The sequence below is a fragment of the Cupressus sempervirens genome, chromosome 4 (assembly GCF_028749045.1).
Source record: "Cupressus sempervirens isolate cs-2001-9-10 chromosome 4, ASM2874904v1, whole genome shotgun sequence".
In the NCBI taxonomy this organism is placed as follows: domain Eukaryota; kingdom Viridiplantae; phylum Streptophyta; class Pinopsida; order Cupressales; family Cupressaceae; genus Cupressus; species Cupressus sempervirens.
In genome coordinates this window covers 647,969,527-647,993,647 of record NC_143121.1, presented here as the reverse complement: position 1 = coordinate 647,993,647, position 24,121 = coordinate 647,969,527, and the positions used below count along the sequence as shown (strand labels likewise).

Below are 24,121 nucleotides of genomic sequence, written 5' to 3'. Positions count from 1 at the left end.
TTTTGGCGGAGGTGGGTTCCTTTCCATTAGAAGCCGTCGCATTGATCCGAATGCTAAGCTATTTAAAGAAAACCCAAGGTCTAGAAACACATCGTTGGCCCAAGTTGGTAATAGAGGAAAAACTTGTGAGGCGGAAAAGCACATGGATGAAACAAAATGACAAATGGATGCAAAAATGGGATATCAACATCCAAGCTTGCCCGGATAACATTAAAGAAATAAAAAAGTTTGTCAATGAAAAATTTCGCAATATTCTGTGGACAAGACACATAGGGAGGAAAAAATCTTATTACATTAAAGAATTTAATCCCACTTCTAGTCATGATGAAAAGGCCTATATAAGGGCACCTATTAACTGGAAAGCAAAAATGTTGATGGCACAAATTAGAACTAGTTCACATCAGCTGCGATGTGAAACTGGTAGATGGCAAGTTCCAAAGGAAGAGTGGGCAAACAGAACATGTTTATTTTGCAATATGGGAACAGTGGAGACAGAGCAACACTTTGTCATGGAATGCTTGGCTTACAACGACATCAGATCTGATTATACAAAAATTTTGCAGAACAAGGACTTCAACTATTTATTTGAGGAAGATCAAGTGAAGAGAACAGCGGAGTTGATTATCAAAATTCAGAGAAGAAGAGACAAGTTAACCAAAACTTTGCAACTGACTAGTTTGGCTCCTGACTCGGGAGGGCGATTGCATGGGTCCCATAGACTACTTTAGTCTCATGGACGTCATTAAAATCTATCATATCATATCATATCATGCTGTCTTGAAGTTGATGCTCTCTTGGTTCCATTCTCTCTTGGAGCAGAAGAAGCATGTTTCATCCCACAACATCTCTCCAATATTCTAATCGCATCTCCTCCAAATTGTGCCTTTTGTGAACTTGATTACATTGCATCTCTTCATGATCAATTCTTAGATTATGCTTCGTGGAAGTTGGCTATTTATTATGGTTTGGCCTTTATTAACTGCTGCTTATTATTAATGGATCGGCCTTAGTTAGTTTTAATTTCTACTGTCCCCATATTGATTTGCCAAGGATTATTACTCTTCCACTGATCTTTAAGCGAACCAACCATCTTGCGTATGCCAGGGTATAGTTTGTCTTGAGAAAATCACGAGGTCTTAAATAATGCAATTTTCTCATGAGTAATGTCTATTTTATGTTAGGGACACGATTGTCTGAAGATTAATGTCTATTTTATATCAGGTACATGGCAAAGATTCACAAAAAAACACGATAAAGACTAAATGCAATTCGGCCCATAATAATTTTATAATTAATGGATAAGCATGGGAATCAAACCATTTATAATCTAATCATCTATTAAAGTTAATATACATCAACACTGCATATGATACTAATTAAAATAGTGATAATAGTAATTAGATTCACAACGAGATGGAGATCATTCTCCAAGTGTCATTAACTTTGTCTGCAAGTCTAAAAATAGCTTACCAAGTCATATAATTAACATTCAATAACATGTATTCAAGTAATTATAACATGTGACGGATTTAACCACTCCAACTTAAGAGTCGCAAGAGCACAAGAGGTTTAATAGAAGGTTTTTAACTTCTTTTGCTTAAATACATTTCATGTAATCAAAGTACTTAGGAAGCATAAAATTATCAAAAGCGCTGACATGTGCATACACAACAATCACTACTGGAGGAACATGATAATTAACATATTACGAAGTAGTTAGTAAAATAATTGTTTGTTATTAACAGAAACTGAGAGGTCTATATATACAAAAGAATAAAGCGATGTTTCCTTAGGAAGTGATTGTGAAGAATAAAAATATTCGATTATAACTAAAAGAAAGCTAAAGAAAGCTAACAGATAACTACAACTAACTAATATTAAAAACATTCTAATATTTACAATAAATTACAAATAGATAACCATCAACTAATAATAGAAGTTTTTCTATTATTATAATACTCTCCCTTAATGGTTAATCTATCCACAACACCAAGTTGTCCTCTGAATTTGGCAAACGTATTAGGACCAAGAGGCTTGGTAAGAATGTCTACAGTCTGGTCTGTGGTAGGAACATACTACAGGTCTATTGTCCTGCCTTCAACTAGTTGTTGTATGTACCGACAATGAATATCCACATGCTTGGTTCATTCATGGAAGAATGGGTTTCATGCTAACTCGATAATGTCTTTGTTAACAACAAACAAAGTGGTCAGTCCTGCTGGTGACATTTGCATATCCCCAAACATTTGACAAAGCCAAACAACTTCACAACCTCCCTTGACTGTCCCTTTGTATTTGGCCTCTGTAGAGGAGATAGAAACTACATGCTGCTTCTTACTGGTCCATATGGCGATACCCAATCCCATATTGAATAGGTATCCAAAAGTTGACTTCTTAGTATCAACAGATTCTGCCCAGTCTGAATCTACGAACCCACTAAGTCTAGGATTAGAACTTTGAGAGTAAAGAAGTCCATAATCTGAAGTGCCCTTCACATAACAAAGCACACACTTTTTTGCCATCCAATGATCAGCCTTGGGAGTTGTCATAAAGTGTGAGATGTAGCTGACTGCAAAGCTGATATCAAGCCTAGTAGTAGAGAGGTAGATGAGGTTGCCTACTAGTTGTTTGTATGTAGTATCATCAACGGGAGGAGAACCAGACTTGGTTGATAACTTGAGACCTTTCTCCATGGGTGTAGATGTAGGCTTGCAATTTTGCATATGGAATTTCAAAACTTCTATGGTCCACAACACTTGTCTTCACAACCCATCAACCGATTCACCTATGGATGCACTACCCGAACATTACTCTACAAGTGCATGATGGTTCTCTACAGGGGGTCTAAATCACCTTAGCATAACTAAAAATAAGAAAATACCAAGCCAGATATAATTTGATCATGCACTTTAGCAAGTTTTGGAAAGTAGCCACAGCGAGGGAGCAAGAACAGTAGCAAAGTTAAATTTCTCATGATGAACAAGCTAGGGCAATATGAAAAAGTGTGATGGTGAGCTGCCTCCAATTTTAATTAAATTAATTTATTAATTCTAAATATAAAACTATATCATTTATTTATAATTTATTAACTTAAATAAAACTTTATTAATAAAATATATAATAATTAATATTATAAATATTTAATAACAATAACTTTTAATAATATTATAATTAAAAATCAAAATATTAATAATCAATTTATAACATATACGTAATACATGACATTAATATAAAATAAAATATAAAAACAAATCAAACTTCACTTTTTACTTGCGATTCACAGGCTGTTGCAGTGGGTACGCATAATAAGAATGTTATAATTGAAGCTTTTTAAATTATTCAATTATTGTTATTGATAATATTGGGTTTCTCGAAAATTGTAAATTGATTTATTGGAAAGCAATAAATGATTTATATAAATAATCCTTCCTAGAGTATTTTAGAAAATTGATTCAAATGAGTTTTGGTGGGGGGGACGAATCTTTGACCTAATGAAACTAATACATGGGTTAGTTATAAGGAAAATAGGCAATGTTCCTTCACCTGATATCTAACTCTTAAATGAAAACTGAAACCCCACATTTAAATCAACCATGTGATTTTAGTAAACCAAAACATGTGCTTTCATTTTGTGTTTTCTCTATGCTATCTATTTTGGAGTTTTCGGGTTGACTAGATTGTTGACTAGTTATAGGACATCTACCAAAGGCTCGGGGGTTATCAGATGTCATGTCATGTTATTTGATCTCGATCTTTTTAAATCCAACCATGGTAATGTGATGGCATGCTCTATGATGTGTGTGGTTTACTAATTGTTATTGCTTTCCAGTCTTCCTATGTTAGTTGTGATATATGTATGTGAGATACTTGACTTAACCACTTTTGAGTCATCGATTAGTTATATTTGGATTACTTTTCAGTCGCCTTGATGGGACTGAAGTGTTTGCTTGATCTTGATGATGTCATGTTGTGACATGTATGACTTGACCATTTTCTAAGTCTTTGATCAGTATTATTTTGAGATATTTTCTAGTTGCTCGTTGAGAACTGATGGATATTGTGATTTATCATTTGATGCTTATCAATTGCTTGTAGAGAATTGATATGATATTATGATTATCTTTATGATGCCTTCCATTCGCTTGTATAGGACTGAGGTAATTCTGTGATTTTGTGATTTCATGAGCTTAGGGTAGGTTATCTATATGTAGTGTCGAGAAGTGGCTTGCAATGGGAGTCAGGGCCCTAAGTGGCTTCCAAGGTAACTCATTGTAAGTTGTTTAATAAGTGAAAATATTACACTAAATACTAACTTAAATGAACCTAACAAGAGTTAATTGTATGTTCTCGCCTATGCCTCGAGTGCTAGTACAGACTAGGATGGGAGTAGAGAGAACACTTGGTTGCGACCTTGCATTCTGTAGTATGCCTTATCAGTACAAGAGGATACTAGTGGCCGCATAGGGATCACTAGGGGGCCCGGGTCTATTGAGAGACTACCAAGGTAACTCTAGCATGATTTTGTGCAATGACACTTTCCTGCTTACATAGTAGGTTTCCTATGTGTCTTGTGTGCCTCTAGATATAAATGTCAATCTAGGTTGGAACCTTTGAGTTAGTATGCTTTTAGGATTCCTAGACTTAGAGAGTGCTTGTGCTATGTGATTTGATAACCTATTTGGGACTTGAGACTATCTCCTCAGCGCAGTGGGAGTGGGCCATTTAGGTCCCACGCGGTCGGGTGGTAGTGTTTTTTCACTCTTACCATTTGAGATCCATCTGAGACACTATGGCTAGAGCATTCTCTATTCGTATTTAACTTCATTTTGTTCTTGGATCATTATGATGGATGTTATTTACTGACACGTATCCTTATTTTGATGACTAGCATGTGATAGATGATGTTATCTAATTGTAAGAATATCTTATGCTTTATTCTTGCATGTTAGATTTCTTTATGCATATGTTGTAACATGTTTTAGGAGTGACATTCCTACTATGATAATATCGATGATCTCTTCGGTGACTTGGAATGTTATGCATGGAGGGATGGCTAGGGCCCACGATGGTCTAATGATGCTATTGATTCTTGGGAGGAACCACACACTTAGTTAATTGTGTTTTATGATATATGGTTATCTTTTATGATGGATGTTATACCTTTTATGATGATGGATGTTTCATGTATGGTATATGGTTTCATTTACTTTATTGCACTTGCATCATGGATTAGAATAGGATGATGTACTTTATTTTCACATATGTATATTCTTTTAAGCCTTTCATACCCTGTGACATGTACAGTGGATGATTGAGCATTTTGAAAACTAATTTGCCAAGAGATATTTGAAACAAATGTGTATTATTTTTAGGGACATTGGACATTTCATTATTCTTTCATATGGATGTGGTATTTGATGGACTTAGCATTAGTTAATTTAAATGTGATTCAACGTCATGGGATCTGTAAGGAATGTAACATGTTATGTATGTTTTCAGTTGAATGGATGTTATTGCTTCCGCTACTATGTGTTGGATGTGAATGCTTTATCTTTCATGATTTTTTTTTTTTTAAATGCTACCAAACTTAGTGAAACTTTAGGTTAATTATTTTGGATCCCTTGGCGGGGCGTCACAGCCACATAGGGTCACTAGGGGGCCAAGGTCCTAAGAGACTACTAGGGTAACTCTAGCATTGATTTGTGCAATGACACTTGCCTGCTTACATAGTAGATTCCCTATGTGTCTTTGTGTGCCTCTGGGCATAGATGTCAATTTATCTTGGAACCTTTGAGTTAGATTTCTTTTAGGGTTTCTTGGACTTAGATATTACTTTTGATATTTGGATTGATATCTTGTTTGGGACTTGAGACTATCTCCTTAGTGTGGTGGGAGTGGGCCTTTTTGGGTTACCATGTAGTTGGGTGGTACTGCTTCTTACTCTTACCATTGAGATCCGTCTGTTGATACCATGGCTGGAGTTTCGTTGTCTGCATTTCCTTTCTTTCTATTTCTATGTATTATGATGGATTGTTGTATCTTTATGATGGATAGATATATCTTTATGATGGATGGTTTCATTAATTGTATTGTACTTTGTTTCATGAATCTGAAACGGATGATGTAATCTATTTTTATAAATGTATATTCTTTTAGCCTTTCATACCCTATGACATGTACAGTGGATGATTGAGCATTTCAAATTTTATTGCCAAGTGGCATTCCGAACAAATGTATATTGTTTAATGGACTTCAGACTTTTAATTATTCTTTCATGTGGATGTGGTATTTGTTAGACTTATTAATTAATTTAAATGTGATTCAGTGTCTTGGGATCCTTAAGGAATGTAATTTGTTATGTTTTCTTCTATATGATTATATGTTATTGCTTTTGCTACTTTATATTTGATGTGTATGCTATTCTTTCTTTCTTTTTTAATGTTTGGCAAACTTAGTAAAACTTTAAGTTAATTCTTTTGGATCCCTTTGGCAAGGCATTACAAATATCATCATAAACTTCAAGCATCTATAGTTGCCAACATTAAAATAACAAAGATCCCAAAAGACATACCCACAATTAAGTCTTGTCAAAGACGGAACCTTTATGAATACAAATTGTTTATTATTATTTTTAGTAAATAATAAAACTTCTTCAAGTTTTATACAATGGGTTTGACCTATGTTCTCCCTGAATATCCTTCACTTATGAAATGTTACTAAACTTTGAGGCCACTAACCAACTTTTTAGGCTTCATTTTTTAATGAAAATTGAAGACCATGGGGACTATTGATGAGAAATTAGAGTTTTCATAGGCCATACACTAAAATTTACAAGTTGAGTTATATTGGGAATGTACAAAAAATGGTAAAACTAAGTCTCTTTAATCAAAATTAATTTTACCTTTGATAACTCTACAATTTTGTACCTCACAAATTAAATAGATTTAGCTTTCCTTTTAGAGGACAACCAACTATGATCATATGATCTTCATAGAAAAGAAAAATTGACAAATTAGGGTAAAATAATATATCATTTGAAATTTCATGAAATAACAACAACAAATGAGAGTACCTTTGGAGTGTGGTTATTGGATTTGGAAAATCTTTTGGAAAATATTCAAGCCAATGCCCAAACACAAAGAGTAGTACATAGCTTAAATAAGTGTTGAGATATGTGAAATAAGAAGCAATAACCATATTGATAGCTCAATGAAATAGAAACCAAACCAAATAATGCATCCTCTTTACATGGAAATGAATGTTGACTCTTAATCTCACAATAGGAACATCAACTCGAATCCTAGACAACTAGTTCTTTTAAACAACACATTCATGAAACACGTCAGAGAGGCAACTATCGTCTACCATAACGTATTTTTTCCAAGTGGACATTTATATGCATTGTCACCAAGCCCTAGTTCTTTTCTACGAAAATTTTATAGAATGAAAATAAGAAGACTATTGGGAAAATTACCAACATCCAATTAAAAAATAATAATTTACATTTTTTATGTCAACTTAATTTCGTTTTTTTAAAAGGATCATAATCTTTTACAAGATTTTTTTGTTGATTTCCTAGTTTTCAAGAGAGACTAATTCCAAAGAGACTATTGAAAACATGAGTTTCCTGCCTTGACAACAACAGGGACTAATCATTATAAGAAATTTAAAGTGCTTAGCTTTAAAATAAATTATGTAGAATGTCAATCTGAATCTTAAATAAAAGCACAGTTCACTCTTGTGAGCTTTCAATTTAATCTCAAAATTTCATATGTGATGGGAGGGGTTTATTAAATAGAATTTTAAGATCTATTATATCTTTTAGATAATTAAATCTATTAGGGTGATGTGTAAGGACATTGTTTAGCAAATTATCGGTCCAATAAATGAATGGGTTTTTCTAGGTCAAACACCTTAATGGTTTATTTTAATTATACTGAACATTATCAAAGACAATGTATGCATGCATGCATATAACCTTTATGTTAATAATAATTTATCATCTTTTATAAATTGAAGAATATAATACTTTTTTTCTTGGATGTGGTCTCCCCATGAAAGTTAAGTATAGATTGAATGTCATAAAATACCATAGAATAGCGGCATAACACACATTAATGGATTTAGAATAATAATATATATATATATATATATATATATATATATATAATCATTTTCTAAGATATTTATAAAGTTTATTTTATTTTTCAATAAAATAATATTTTAAATTTGATTATTTCTATAACTTTTGAAGGAAAAAAAATTAAGTCGTTAATATTAGATTACTAAGTTGGTGTTGGTTATAAATATCATACACGAATAAATGACTCTCAATGAAAATATATTCTAGCCCAGTGAAGCCCAATCTAACTGTCGCGTCATCTTGACCACTAGTCTAATGTAGGATGGTCAGGGAATATCATTTTGCATCGAGAAACCTATTTGAATATAAATTGTTTTGGATCTACTTCTGGATGCTAATATTTTTGGTCTAATTTGTAGACCCCAGGTAAGGGATCAAGATCCAATTACGCTTGAAATGAGGTCTATATATTAGATCCAAAAAATTAGAACCAAATGGTGGATTAGATGCACTTGCATTTGGATAGATGTTTTGAATATGAGAACTTGTAAAATAATATCAATTACCTAATGTTATCTCACAGTAGTGGCTTAATTCTGCAATAATTTCTATAACTAATCTGGTAGTGACTTTGATTTGTTGTTGTCTTAAACTTGAAAATGGAGAGAGAGATGCTCATGGAATTGTCAAAAGACCAATATTGAACATGAGTCAACAAAAAGAAGAACATAGTGACACCACAACAATTGAATTTTGTAAGAGGATCTATGAATGAGGAAGTGAAGCATATATATCAACATATTAGATATGTTTAATAAATTTAATTTTATATTTTATATCATTGAATCTAATTATTTAATATTTTAATGAATTTAGGTAAAATATTACAAAGCAATGTGGAATCTTGATTTTTGCATAAGAAAAGTTTATGAAAATAGATAAAATTATGATTGTGGAGTTTTAAGGTCATTTGAGGTGGAATGTTGTTCACATGCAAATGATATCCAACCAATCACAAGTGCACTTCAGTATTATGGAGTGTTGGAGGATATTATAGAGCTTGATTTTACTTATTTCAAGAAAGTTGTTCTTCATGTTGAATGACACAGGATAATCAAAGAAAGTGTAGAAAAAATAATCTTTTTGCATAATAATGGATTCTATACAATCAATACATCTAGGTTTGAAGCCACTTCTGAACCTTATGTGTTTCCAAATCAATGTGATCAAATATTTCTCATTCTAGATTTAGAACAACCTGGTTGGTCATTTCTCATTGATTATGATCCAAGAGGACAAAGAGTAACATTTTTTGAAGAATAGGACCATGATTTACATGAAGATGTAGAAGTCCCACTTGACGACATAGATGACCATGGTGGTGATGATGATTTTTTTTGTTGTCAATGATGTATATGATCAAGATGAAGATCATGATAAGTTTCATGAACTGCTTGAAAAACATGAGGAACCACATGGACAACAAGTCCATGAAGATGATGACATCATTGATTTTTAGTTACCTATAGCTGAAGGAAATGGAGGCCATGAAAGTGATGGTATTAATTTAGATTTGGATTTAGGGCCCATTGATGATGGGGTATTTATGCCATCAAATGAGGACATCTCATGTGAGGATGAAACTATTTGATTTCCATATTTACTTTAAGATTATTGTAAGGATTTAATACAATATTATTAAATATATATGATTATTAAGTTTTTCATCATACACAAAATGTAATGAACATCTAGTAATTTGAATGCTTTTTTAGTGGATGTTTGTGATGTCAATGCTTACAACTTCAACTTTTTCAATTGGATAAGTTTAGGTTTCATTTTTTCAACTATTTATTTTAAAGCCACTTATCTAGGTGGTAGTACACGATCTACCACACCCCAAATTCTCAACAAAAAAAATTGTGTGAAACTTTACACAATCAAAACCTAGAAACTTTATGCACTCACCACATTCTCAAGAGAAACAAAATAGTTCACAAACTCCAAAAAAATATGATGAGCATTGCTTATGTTGAAGTTTAATGAAATTTGTATATCTTATTATTAAGGGGGGTGGGGGGGGTTGGGGGGCGAAATTTGAATATCTTACTAATATTTCTTACACATGTTCTTTAATAAATATGTTATTTTTGTTAAATTGACATTGTGTACTTCAAGAATGTGACCCAGAGTTGTACAAATGCTTCTATAGGGAATCCATTGATTTTAAGTTATTTAGTTGAAATGTTATAATTGGAACAAGGGAAACATACAATGATGATGGTACATGAGGTAACCTTGAAAATTAATTTTTATAATTTCAATCATCATATGCTACCTTTTATATAATGTTATTTTATATCAATGGAATGCAAGACATCTCAAAATTCATTCCATCTTCTATTACATCAATTAGTACATCTACTACTAGACTACAAGTAAAATTTGATCAAGATTATTATGAATTTAATAAACATATTTTAGTTTATGTAGTTACTAATTGTTGTGTTTTTAATACACAAGTTATTAATAAAGTAACTCATTTGAGCATCTATTTTACTAGCATGCATGATCCAACTATGCCCACCAATACAACTAGTGTTATGTCAAAGGCATGGTCCCATCATATTTAATGTAATCTTGATAACATTATTTTTTCTTATTATACCATAAAAATAATTATATTTGTATTTGTAGAATATTTCAAGGATGATTCCAACAAGCATGCAATCTATCAGTGTAGAGGCTCATGGTATACCATCTATGTCTAGAAAAAAGCACCTATGACAAGAGTGAAATCAAGTGAAAAACCTCATACCATACCCTCTTCATCAAACACTATTGTTCCTAACATACTTGTTGTATTGGAAATATGAATGCCCCTATTAGGAGCACATCAAATATGGGTTCAATAAGAATTCTTCCATCAACATTGGAAGAAGTTTCCTTAAGGAGTAATATAGACTCACAATCAAGGATACTAAGATTGCTAAGAGTGCTAGCTAATACTCTTGAAAATGTTCAAATTAGACAAGAAATGATTAATCAAAATCAATTATGGGAAAGGGCAATTCTAGAGACTCTAGAGACTACCCAAAAGGAATAGGTAGAAATCCATAGAGATATTATATTATTCTTGTTCTTGTCAAGTTCACATATTTTGTCAATAATATAGATATATAAATGATTTTAATGCCTAAAAGAACATAGGATTAGTGAGTGTTACACATGATTACTAAGCATATGACGTGTCCAAGGAATAAAAGATGATTTTTTTACAAAATTTCTAGTTATGTGTTGTTTAAAGTCTAAATTATTGTCATTTTTCATTGTGAAACAACCTACATATTTTGTTATTAAATGAAAAATGAATTCCCAATCTATTGTCCTCTATGAACATTTCATTAGCATTAGAAGATAAAATCTTGATCTCAAATCTAAAGGCACCCAAACTTTCATTCAGTCATACTCTATGAACATTTCATTATTTCCCCTAGAACAAAATATTGACCTCAAATCTCAAGGCCAAAACCCAATGTTAAGGCCCTCTATAGTACACTTATCCATTTAACTTATAAAAGTAATGGTGGTTGAAAATGCTCCTGCTACTTCCCTTTGAACAAGCTTAGTGTTTCTCCCAAGTCACTTTCACTAGGACTAATTTGCATAAACATTAATGCCTTTGAATTGCCTCTCCTAGAGAATCTTGTAGTAGATGTGTGAGCTTGAAGTTCCTATCAGGTATTTTTTTTCTCTTACTACCTGCTAGATAAAAAAACCAAAACTTACTTTAGTTGTACTCCCTAGAAAAAAAAATCTCTGACTTAACAATCACGCAAATGTTCTAATAAGAATGACTTCTATGTTTATTAGCATTGGTGGAACAAACTGCTATAACATTATTCTTAGTTTGTAACACTTTCTATATATTCACTCATTGTGTTTACTTGTTCCTCAAAAAGTTTATGAACATGATGGACACCTTCAATTACCTATTTTATCTCAATCTTTTCAATAATATTCTCATCGTGAGGTAGGGATGCTTGTATAACTTTCTCTAGAATCTTATTTTTATCACACTGTCTTTATTAACCATTTTGTTTGTATTCATTAAAAAAATTGGAGTGTTTAAACCAATGCAGGCATAGATATCCAACTGTGACAAAATTTTATGATCTTGTATGAATCGCTAGAGGCCCATTGGTAAATACTATATTTACAAAATGAAGGTCCATGAAATAATTTGTTACAGGAAGGTTTTTCATGATACAATAGAAATCTCTATAATGAGAAGATTGGTAGACATAGGGGCCCTCCACTACAATATTCTCCTCTATTCTAAGCACATCCCCTCCAATAAAGAATACATAATTTCTAAGTTCAACCCCCAATAAATGATCTTTCACTACTTGTCCTCTCACATTAATGCTTAGAATGGCATCCTCCAATTTAGCTCTATTTTACCATTGTATGTGAAAATCTTGAGCCATGTTTTGCACAACATAGGGTCATCCAAGTATTTTTTAGAGTCATTGTTACTCTAGAATATAGAGACTTCTTCTAAAGTTTCATTTGGTGTTCAAACCTATTCTATTTATCTTCATTCTTGGCCTACAAAAATATGTTCGACATGTCTCTGAGATGATGAAGGTTGTAATTCAACAAAAATTGATGGCTATCATGGTTTGAAGCAACAACTACAAGCACTCTAATAGTAAGTTATTGGAAGCCTATAGATAAATTATTCATTATGTTTTCCATTGAAATCTAGAGGATATGAACAATATTAAACTATATTTTTTTTCATTAGATGAAGTAATGAAATCTGGTGCAAGGGTTTGTTAATGGTTTATGGAATGGATATTCAGTCTAATGGGTGATCATTTTAGGAGTTTAAAGTTGTTTCACTCCATGGAATTCTAATGAGTAAATGGAGGATGTTACTTGTATGACCAGTAAGTGATGGGTACTAGAAAGGCTTTATTATATTGTCACACAGAGTAGGAGAATTATATGGTCAATCACATTGAGAATTGTAGTCAGTCAAGTTGTGGAATCTATTATGACTTATGTAAAAAAAAAAATCAATAATGTTGTGAGAAAAATAGTTATGGGTCAGTAAGCAATTGTTTGTGGGAGAGGAGTACTTGTGAAAGGAGTTGAAGGATTAATGAGTGTTGCATGCCTATTTCTTAAAGGCTTTCCCACTAATGTTAGTTTGATGAGTAAGGTTTTATGATCTATGAATGTGATCAGTTTAAGGAAATGTTAGGATGCTCTGCATCATAAGGTTTGATTTTGATAGAGTGGCCAATTAAGATGTGTTACCAGCAAAGCAACAATGATGTGTATAGAAAAAAAGAACTCAAATATCAAGTCTATTTAATGCTTCAGATAGCATCACTTTCTTATCTTCTACCCTCTTATAACTCATTCTCTCAAAACTAGAAAGCACATAACCTATTTGGTTGTGTTACTTCAGCATAAAGAATGTCACTATTATTTCAAACCTTTGACAAATTCACTTACAGTAAATATGAAAAATGATAATATATGTTAGGAATAAGGTGTCTCAACCTTGGATAATTCCTATTCTTATTATTTGTTTTGTAAATGTATTTTTTTCAAGTAATGTAATTAACTATGAGTATACATGTCTAGTTAGCATATTGATGTGTCACTCGACTTGCATGTGTTAGCATCTTGAATAGTGTGTAAGGAGATCATGAGTGAAATGGTTATGACGGATTCCTATTACACATAAGAGCTATCTTTGGAAGATATGATGATGGGTGAAGACATGAAGATCATTGAGTACTGTACACTCAAGTCTCCATCTAGCACGCGGGATTCAGGGTATTGGTCAGAAAAAAAATTTGGGTTCCTTCTTTTTCAAAGAATGATAAAACCCTAATATGGTTCTTCTTTGGGAGTTTCCCTAAAATGGAAAGTGCGTGATATAAGTGACTTTAGGGTTGTAGATAGGAATGAGTGAAAGTGTATTGTTGGTAGTGTTTTGTTGCAATTGGATTTGTCTTTTGTGTCTTGAAAGAACTTGCATTGCAAGTGTGTTGTAACCTTTGTGTTGAAGACAATGCACTGTGCAAGCTTTGGAGGGGTGGGTTTGTTTTACCGAAATGTTTTTCCCCATCGACATATCTTTATGTTTGTGTTTTATTTTTCTATCTATTTTATGTATTCATGTTTGATTGCAATATTATTGTTTACATAATATCAAGTCTATAATTGTAAGGATTTAATAAGAATTTGCACAATACTTTCCTTAAGGGATTAGTGTAGGAACTTGTTTTTGCACCTGAGCTTACTTACAATATACATGGTTTATCATTCTTGGTCTTCAATCATTCTTTAGAAGTATCCAAAAAAATTCCATAACTTTGTGTCTTATTTACATTTTTTAGATGTAAATAGTGAATTTGAAACTTTCTATAACTCTTAGTCAAGAAGTGATGTGTGTGTGCGTATTCTTTGATACATCTAATGAATGATTAAAGACCATTCTTTTCTTGCATATGATTGTATTAAAAATAATTCTTATCCTTTGTGTACTCTATTTGTCAACATTATATATTGTTTTATTCCTAATTTATAAATAATGTCTTTGCACCTATTTCTAATTTGACAATAGTTCAATATTTCATAATTTTTTTATAAATATAGGAAGTTAATGACTAAGTAACCGATGTTCTTGTAAGGGCATTTTCCCTAACCACTAAGACTACAAAAGTATCATCAGTAAGTAGAAAAGCATTACAAGATGTAACAATCTTGCTCACCTCAAAAGGAAATGTAGTCAAGGATGAAATAGGCTTAAAATTCTATCACTTAACTTATGACTTTACAAAAAAGTTATTTGGAGATACCATCCAAATGGATTGGAGGAGACAACCCAATGCTAAAAAGGAAGAAATATTTAAAGATTTCATATAAAAAATTGGTGATCTTGGTTTTAATAAAGATGTTATTCTAGATATTGCACATAATTACATTCACTCAAAACAAGATAATCTAAGGTCAAAAATTAGAAAAAGACTTAATGTATCCATGTCTAGCTTGGGTCATGGACCAAGTGACATGCGATGAACTTACATAAAATATGCCAAGTTCAAGAGGAAGACTTGTAACAATCCAAACAATAGGTCATATACACAAGGAGGTAAAAGATGCCTTCATGATACAATCAATGCAGCCCAAGCTTAGGTGTCAAGAATTGGATCTCATAAGCTAGGATCTGGTGAATGTAATAGCATTCATGGTGGCAAGGTAAGTGAACATTTAATCAAGATTATGTTTGTTATCTAAAATTTTAAAAAAACTAGTTAGTTGTATTGCACTAGTTAGTGTACCTTATAACTTTGGTTTTCTTTGTTAAGATAGGTTCACCAATTTGAATATTAAGCTTAAGAGGAGGACTTAAAGTATGCTCTCCTACATTGTTCCCAAGGCATTCAACAATGTTCATTTGATTGATCGAGGGGAGAAATTAACCACTAGTGATCAATTTGATATAAGTAATTAATTTATTTTATGACATGAATTAATTTAACTAGATATATTATGTTTTAATAGTTAAATTATGTTGTGTATAGTAATCCTTTAAGTCAAACTCATCAATTGAAGCATCTAGTAGTAATCATGAGGAAGAGATGCAATCAACATTCATGAAACTCAATAGACAACCATTGTTGAATCTCAAAAAATGAGAGACAAGAATAATGAGGAAGTAGTTTGATGCAATGAACAATATGAAATTGTGACTCTTCTAGTGCCTCATAGAAAGAGAAAAAAGGACAAGGGTGGATAAAAATAGTTCCCAAAAGATAACATAAAAATAAATGCAATTTTATAGAACTTTACCTTTTAGTTTAAAAAATAATTGCATGCATTATTTCTAGGCTTTTCATGTGCTAGTATTATTTTTACATGCTTTGTTACATTATGTTCTTGGATATGCAAAAAAAAAAAAAAAAATGATATGTAAAGCTAATGAAGTAGATATCATTTTGTTAGAAAGGCTTTAGAATAACTAAGAGGAGGGGGGGTTGAATCAATTATTCAAGGTACAAATGTCCTAATAAAACCTTTTCACCAAGTAAAGTGAGCCCATTAAACTATTCATCCATCCAAGCTTAAACTTTCCTACTTAGCAAATTACGATAAAATTAGCTTGCAAGAATAACACATGAAGAATCAACGCATAACACAGTGATTTACGTGGAAACCCAATTTGGGAAAAACCACTAGTAACATGTTACTCAATTCTTACTCTTCTAAAGTGATACCCTGTGAAAGGCCTACCTTGTTAAAGGATACAACACACTGTTAAATGTGACCTAGTTAAAGGATTTAACCACCTTGTTAGAAGTGGGCCTAGTTAAAGGACTTTAGAACATTCACTTGGAATGCCACCTATTAAAGGATTTACAAGTGGTTGTTAAACCAACCTAAGTTTATAGGATTTTACCCTAATTGATACAATTGTTAGAGAGTAACAACAAGGGCTTTTGGTCTGATACAACTCACAACTTAACTTGCAAATTTTAGATCTCAGTACAGCTCTCAAATTTTGCCTAGCTTTCAGTCTCTACGGCTCTAATAGCTTGTCCTCCTTTCAAGCTTTGTCTCCTTGAGTCTCCATGCCTAATATACCAGTGCAATCTCCTCTGTGGTCGCCTATCGAAGTAGAGTCTCTATACTCTGTTCGTCCTCTCTCTCTCGATGCCTTCACCTTGACATCCTACCAAGCACTTCGCAACTTGGCACCCCAGCTATTCTAGCTCCTTGACTTGTAACTCCTTAAATATAAGTTTTAGTAAAACTTTTCCTACTTGAATCTTCCCACTCTTTCTTTTAGGTTGTATGGATTAGGTAGGATTCAATGAATCTACCCCTTATCTTGTTTCTTCTAGAAACATCATGAAGAATCCTCCTTTATTCACCCAAAAATAATTTACCTAAAATTTTGTGCCACTAGCTCAACATTCTTATCCTTCATCTGGTTCACAAAATTCAAGGTAATAAACTTTGTCAGCTCAGATCTAGCGAATCTTTGACTTTTCAAATAATACAATAGCTTGGCACTATTGAAATCCTAATGCTTAGCACATATTGTGTTACTCGGCACCTACTGTGTTTGACTGATGCTCGATACCTATTATGGATTCATTCGGCATTAACTAAGTTTTTACTGATGCTCAGCACCTATTACTTACTTGACACTTGAAGTTTCTCAACTCTTGTTTCACTTGGCACACCCTAGATTTTTTATTTGCTCTTCACTAACTAAATATCTTCTCGGCATGAACTAGCTTGTTCGGCACCCACTAATGAACTTAATCAAGCTTTGTAGACAACTTTGTTACAACTTATTCTTCCAAAGTTTCTAAGTGTAGCCAACATCTATATCTTCAAGTATACTATCAATTCATCATTTTACCATTGTCTTAACTAATCCTTGTACTTCATTACAAAACCATAACTCAACCTTCCCTTAGGTGCTTTTGTTACATCTTATTGATTGAATCCTCTTAATCAATCAACTAAGTGATAGTACTTGGATCTTATAAGCAATTGTCATTCCAGCAAATAGTAGATTTGACATCAGTGACAAAACAATGATTGAAAACATTCTTTATCAACAATCTCCCTCTTTGCAAACAATCTCTCTTCTTCAATAGTGATCTTTTCAATTAGATCCCAATAATCTCCCTCTTTGGCATTGATGGCAAACCAAATTGATCAACCAAGTTATCAAAATGCTAACAAGGTTAAAATAATAAATCAAATGCCAAAAAGAAAACTTTATCAAGAACATAAACTAACTTGTGACTTCCTCTGCATTCTATAAATAACTCCCTCTCTTTTTTTGTTCTACTATTTCTCTGATTAATTCTTGTCTGCACTGTTTCTCTCTCTCTCTGAGTTGCTATTATCTTTTACACAATTCTTTCTATTATTGTTCTAAACTGATCCTTTCTTTACATGTCTGATTAGGTTTTGTATGTCTCCCTCTTTTCTGTAGCTTACCTTTTTTATTAGTTCTGCTCTTCCTCTTACCTACTATTTCTCCCTCTTACATTATTTCTCCCTCTGCATGCATTGATCAATTTCTGCTATTCTGATATCACCTCTTTCTTTTGATCAATTTAGCTACCTCTCCCTTTGTCCATTTGATTCTATAGGTTTGATTAGTTTCTGCCATTTCTCCCTCTTTGACAACAATGCCAAAGACATATTATTTCAGCATCTTATCACGCAAGTGTAGCATTTGGAAGAACTCCATTTTCTCCCTCTATCACCTTGCTTGTGACTTGTTTGGAATTTTAGTGCTTTGATTACTTCAGTTAAAAACCTAAAGTAAGTATCTTTTGCATCAATTTATAACATTTCAACAATTAACTCATTTGATGCAGGGTAGTCTTGTTTTTGCTTAAACAACCTTGGATAGGGGTATCACCCCTAACTTACCTCTAAGATACTCAAATGCATCTTTAAGTAGTGCTTTTGTGAAGATATCAGCAATTTGTTCCTTTGAACTGACATATTTCATCCTCACTTGCTTGTCTTCTACCAATTCTCTTACATAGTAATACTTAATTGCAATGTGTTTAGTTTTGGCATGCATCACAGGATTCTTTGATATATTGATGGCACTTATGTTATCACAATAGAGTATCATAGGTTCAGTTATCTATTCTTTTATACCTTTCAACAGGTGTTTGGTCCATACAATATTGGTGTAGTTGATTGCAGTAGCAACATACTCAGCTTCTGTTGTGGACTGTGAGGTACAACTTTTCTTTTTGCTAGTCTAAGTGATCAATCTTTTACCTAAGAAAAGTGCTCCTCCACTAGTGGTTTTTCTATCATCAATATTTCCTCCCCAATATGCATCAGTGTAGGCTTTCAACTCAATTTTTTCAGTCTTCTTGTAATATAAGCCAAAGTCATTAGTTCCTTTTAGGTACCTCAATATTCTTTTTACTGCCATAAGATGATTTTCTCTTGGGTTTGTAGAAAATCTTAACACTATTCTAACAACTAATGCAATGTTTGGTCTACTATGCACAACATACTACAACTTTCCAATCATTGATTTATACATTGTCTGATATACCTTAGCTGACTCATCATTCTTGGATAATTTATGTCCAGTGACCATTGGTGTACTGACTGGTTTTGAATCTTCTAAGCCAAATGTCTTAAGTATCTTCTTGATGTATTTTGATTGGGTCACAAATATGCCATATTTCAGTTGATGTACTTGCAGTCCAACAAAAAATTTGATTTATCCAAACATTGACATCTTAAACTCATGTTTCATTTGATCATCAAAATCTTTGCATAGGGCATCTTTTCCACCAAATATTATATCACCAACAAAGATTTTAGATATCAGAATGTCTTTACCTTTTTCTGCCTTGATATACAAGTTGTTGTTGTCATCTATTCTTTCAAATCCTATCTTCACAAGATATTTGTGTAGTCTCTCATACGATGCTCTAGGCACTTGTTTCAAACCATAAAGTGCTTTGTGTAGCTTGCAAATAATATCTTTATTTTTTTCATCAACAAATCCCTCTAGTTGTTCTATGTAGACTTCCTCTTCTAGTATACCATTCAAAAAAGCAAACTTTACATCCATTTGGTAGACTTTAAAACCTTAGTAAGCAGCATATGCAAGAAGAGTTCTTACTCATTCCATCCTTGCAACAGGGGCAAATGTTTCTCCATAGTACAATCCTTCTTCTTGTACATAACCTTTGTAGACTAGTCTGGCCTTATTTCTTGTGATCTCACCATTCTCATCTAGCTTGTTCCTAAATACCCATTTTGTAGCAATCACATTCTTATCAGCTAGTCTAGGAACTAAGGTCCAAGTTTTATTTTTCTCTATCTGATCTATCTCTTCTTCCAAAGCTTTATGCTAGTTATCATCTTGCATAGACATGATTCATTCCTTAGTTTGTTCCTTGTCATTGGTCTAGCTTCCTTGTCACCAATTATTTATTTTGCAACTTGGTTTCTAAGTGATGTTCGACATTCACTAGTTGTGACTCGGTTGATACTAAAACTTGTTGTCGATTTCCAACTTGATTGGCAACTTCTTCTTTGGCAGGTATTCCTTCATAGAAATATACAAAGGATCTATACTCTTCTAGTTTCTTGGTTTCATCAACTTAAACTTTTGCATGCTCACCGGCTAGGTGCAACATATTTTCACCAGCTGCATGCCACTCCCCATGTATACATATTTCCATAGTCATCTACATCTGCACATACTTTACTGTACAATTAATAGTTATTTAGTAAATGTGTACAGGGATTCAATCATTTCATAATGTACTGGATGTATTTCTATTCAATCATTTTGTTTTAGGAATTGATATTATTTTGATATAATATATTGTTTTATTTTATAGATAAAGTAATTTATTGTTTTTATTTATATATAAAGTAATTTTTAACAAATAAATTAAAAATAATAAATACCGTGTAGTTCTAGCAAATATTAATTAAACAAATTACTAAATAGATGTGACAACTATTAATTACAGAAATGATTGAATAGACCTACATGCCTCTATGACCATATGATTCATGTATACATTGAGGATGGCATCGGGGAGTGCAAATAATCAATTGTATTTTTAATCAAAGATTTTTAATTCATTATGAAATCTAAACTTAGAAATTATGAAAATATTATATAAAATATAATGATACATTTCAATAGGGTTCTTTAAGTCAACATTATTTTATTTGTATTCTAAAGTTAGATTTGTTTAAAAAATTTACATTTAAAAATAGTAAATTTATCATATGAGACAAAATGATACATTATAAAAAATTTAAATAAAAAAAAAATTAAATGAATTTATTAAAAATTATGAAAAAAATATAACAATAAAAATTATACATTTATTTAAATTATTGTGTTAAATACATAATAGATATTAGGAGTGCTCCATGTAGATTGAAATACATTTAAAAGGCACAACTAAGATTTCAAAAGTATCCATAAATGGTTATGGAAATCTAGAAGATTATGTTAGTGTTACATCAAACATTAAATGGTAATTTTAGAGGAAACAACAATTTCCTCAAGATAGCAACAAAAAACTTTAGTCTCTCTGAAAAGGTCCTTCTAACCCTGAAAAGAACTACTAAAAATGCTGAGAAGAAAACTTTAGTCTCTCTGAAAAGGCACAACTAAGATATTAGGAGTGCTCCATGTAGATTGAAATACATTTAAAAGGCACAACTAAGATTTCAAAAGTATCCATAAATGGTTATGGAAATCTAGAAGATTATGTTAGTGTTACATCAAACATTAAATGGTAATTTTAGAGGAAACAACAATTTCCTCAAGATAGCAACAAAAAACTTTAGTCTCTCTGAAAAGGTCCTTCTAACCCTGAAAAGAACTACTAAAAATGCTGAGAAGAAAACTTATTACAAAATTTAGGCAATTATGTACGTTACAAGATCAACAACATACCATTAGATATGCAAAGGATTGAAACCATGAAGAAAAACTGTAGATCCAGCTAAACAAGTGTTCTATAGCTAGCTACAAAGGACACAGTTGAATCCTAGTAGCAATATCACAAATTGACTTGCTATGGAAACTATCTCCTACTTATCATCTGAATTCCTACCTTTGTAAAAGCTTGTTATTGAAATTAAGGTAATTACTAATGACCGCTCATAACACATATCAGATCGGAGATAAGAACAAGAAATCTTCTTGCCACCATACGTATATTACAAGATCAACAGCATTTGGGCAATTACAGATGTTACAAGATCAACTGCATACCATTAGCAAATATGCAAAGGATTGAAACCCTACAAAAAAGATTGTAGATCCAGCTAAACAAGCATTCAAAAGCTAGGTAGAAGGAAACTGAATTGTTGCCATTGCAAAAGCTTCTTGCCGAAATTAGGGTAATGACCACTTATAACACAGTAGATCGGAGATAATAATAAGAAATCTTGTTACCACGACATGGCAATAGTGTAAGTTCAACGAAAAAGAAAATGCTGACTTTACCCAGAAGTAGAACACTAAACCCTCTAGAGTCCTGAAAAAGTAGCTCCTTAAACCCTCAACTACACAAATCCCCAATTTACAATTTTTACCCTCTGCTCTGATTTTTGGAAGGGATGTATTTCTAAAGCCTCCCAAAAACCCTAAAAACTTTGCCTATGACTTGTTGTCAAAACCCTAACTATATTATTAGTCTCTCAAAAAAATCCCGACTTTATAACTATGTCGTGAAAATCCTAACATTAAATAACCCTAATTACTCTTTTTTACTGAATACATACACATCGGTCTCCTCATAAGCATAATCCGGATGCAAATACTCGCAGGGAACCTTCCCAACATTAAAATACCTAGGACAAATATCCCAAAAGGTGCTATGGGCTTACGGTGATCGAATCTGATAGCCCAACAAAATAACAGAGGAAGGTCCAGCCAGAGCATTCATGGTTAAAATCAAAGCCTCCACAATATTCTCCAAATAAACAACATCAGCTATTATAAAATCAAAGGGAGGCTTGAGTACCTGAATCTGCTTCTCATTGTTCCAGTAACGCTGTGAGATTTTCACTCTTCCGGTGCTGCAGCCCGGTTTTCCAACATTCTTGAGAGACGTAGCGGTCGTATTTTTCTTCACATTTCGTTTTAAATTAAGCAGAACGGGGGCAATGTCTGTCAAGACAACATCGAGGCCGAGCAGGGCGAACCCCATTCCGGCGATGCCACAGCCAGTCCCGAGTTCGACTCCCCGCTTGTTGTCGAACTGAAGGATTTGGGCGTAAGGGTTTGTGGGCACTGATGATATTTCTGTTGTTGTTCTTGTGAGGCAGTGCTCAACGAACTTGACGAGAATGATAGAGCAGGGCCAGACGGAGGTGCCCACATGCATTGAGCCATTGTCTTGCTCGATACGAAAGCACTTCTCCGCCCACCGAAAGTTCTATAACCGGCGAGATTGTGAATTTCACGGTTTTCCTTTGTGAACTCAGAACAATTGGCGATGCAAGAGATGGATTTTGGAAATATGGGACTGGTTTGTAATCCGTCCATAATCTTTAGATTCTTTTTTCTTTTTTTTATTTGAACGTGGCTTATCATAGGACTGTCTGAAATAATGATTTCTTTCAGTCCTTTCAATTCTTCAATACCTCTTATGTTCTGTAGCTTTGGGCATCCAGCAATGATATAGCTCTCTAAAAAATTCAATGCTTCATATACTCGGCCATTCTTAAACATCACACTAAGGGAAGAATTAAGCTTGGGAAAAAAAAATCAACTTTGACTATTTAACACTTTTGGTTTAGGAATTAAGCTTAGTGTGTGATGTTTAAGCCGTTCCCCACGAGTGTCACCATAGATACTCGATTTGCAGATGGATGGAGGCCATGGGTTTGTGGTTAGGGTGGCTGAAGGCTGCAAAAAAGTGTTAAATAGTCAAAGTTGATTTTTTTTTCCCAAGCTTAATTCTTCCCTTAGTGTGTGATGTTTAAGGGTGGCCCACTCGTGGCCCCTCCATCCCTCTTGGAAGCAGCTATCTATCAACACAGTTGCAAGTAGGAGTAGGACTCTGGCATGGACATCTCGGCAGTGGGGAGCAAATGCCCAAACGTCCGACACCCATAACAGGAAACTCCATTTGAAACACCTTCGTGTTAAGCCCTTGCCTTTCAAAATCTTGATTTGAACCATTTTTCGGGCTGAACAGGACACTTCTTGGCAAAGGAACCCCAGAGAAGTAGCCTATCGGCTAATTATCACTGATCGTTGGCTGAATCAGATCATCAATAATAATGACAATGATCTGCTATTCACCAGCGATAACACTCGAGTAAAAGTCATAAATCGTTGCCTCACTCAAATCTATTAAATACATATATCATTCGAACTGTGATAAGAACATTATTGATCTACTTACTCTGTCAAGAGCACGTCGATATTATTAATCAGAACCTGATTCAGTTGTATAT

At 33.0% G+C, this 24,121-nt stretch overlaps 1 protein-coding gene across 1 annotated transcript in view; it reads right to left on the bottom strand.

The window, feature by feature from the left end:
* Positions 1-23,274, bottom strand: part of LOC149562898 (uncharacterized) — a 28,573-nt gene extending 5,299 nt beyond the window's left edge. Inside the window, exon 1 of the mRNA XM_089823939.1 lies at positions 22,681-23,274. Within this exon, the coding sequence (XP_089680065.1) occupies positions 22,681-23,043 (363 nt within the window). The 5' untranslated portion in view covers positions 23,044-23,274. The remainder of the gene's footprint in view (positions 1-22,680) is intronic.
* Positions 23,275-24,121: the final 847 nt, after the last annotated feature.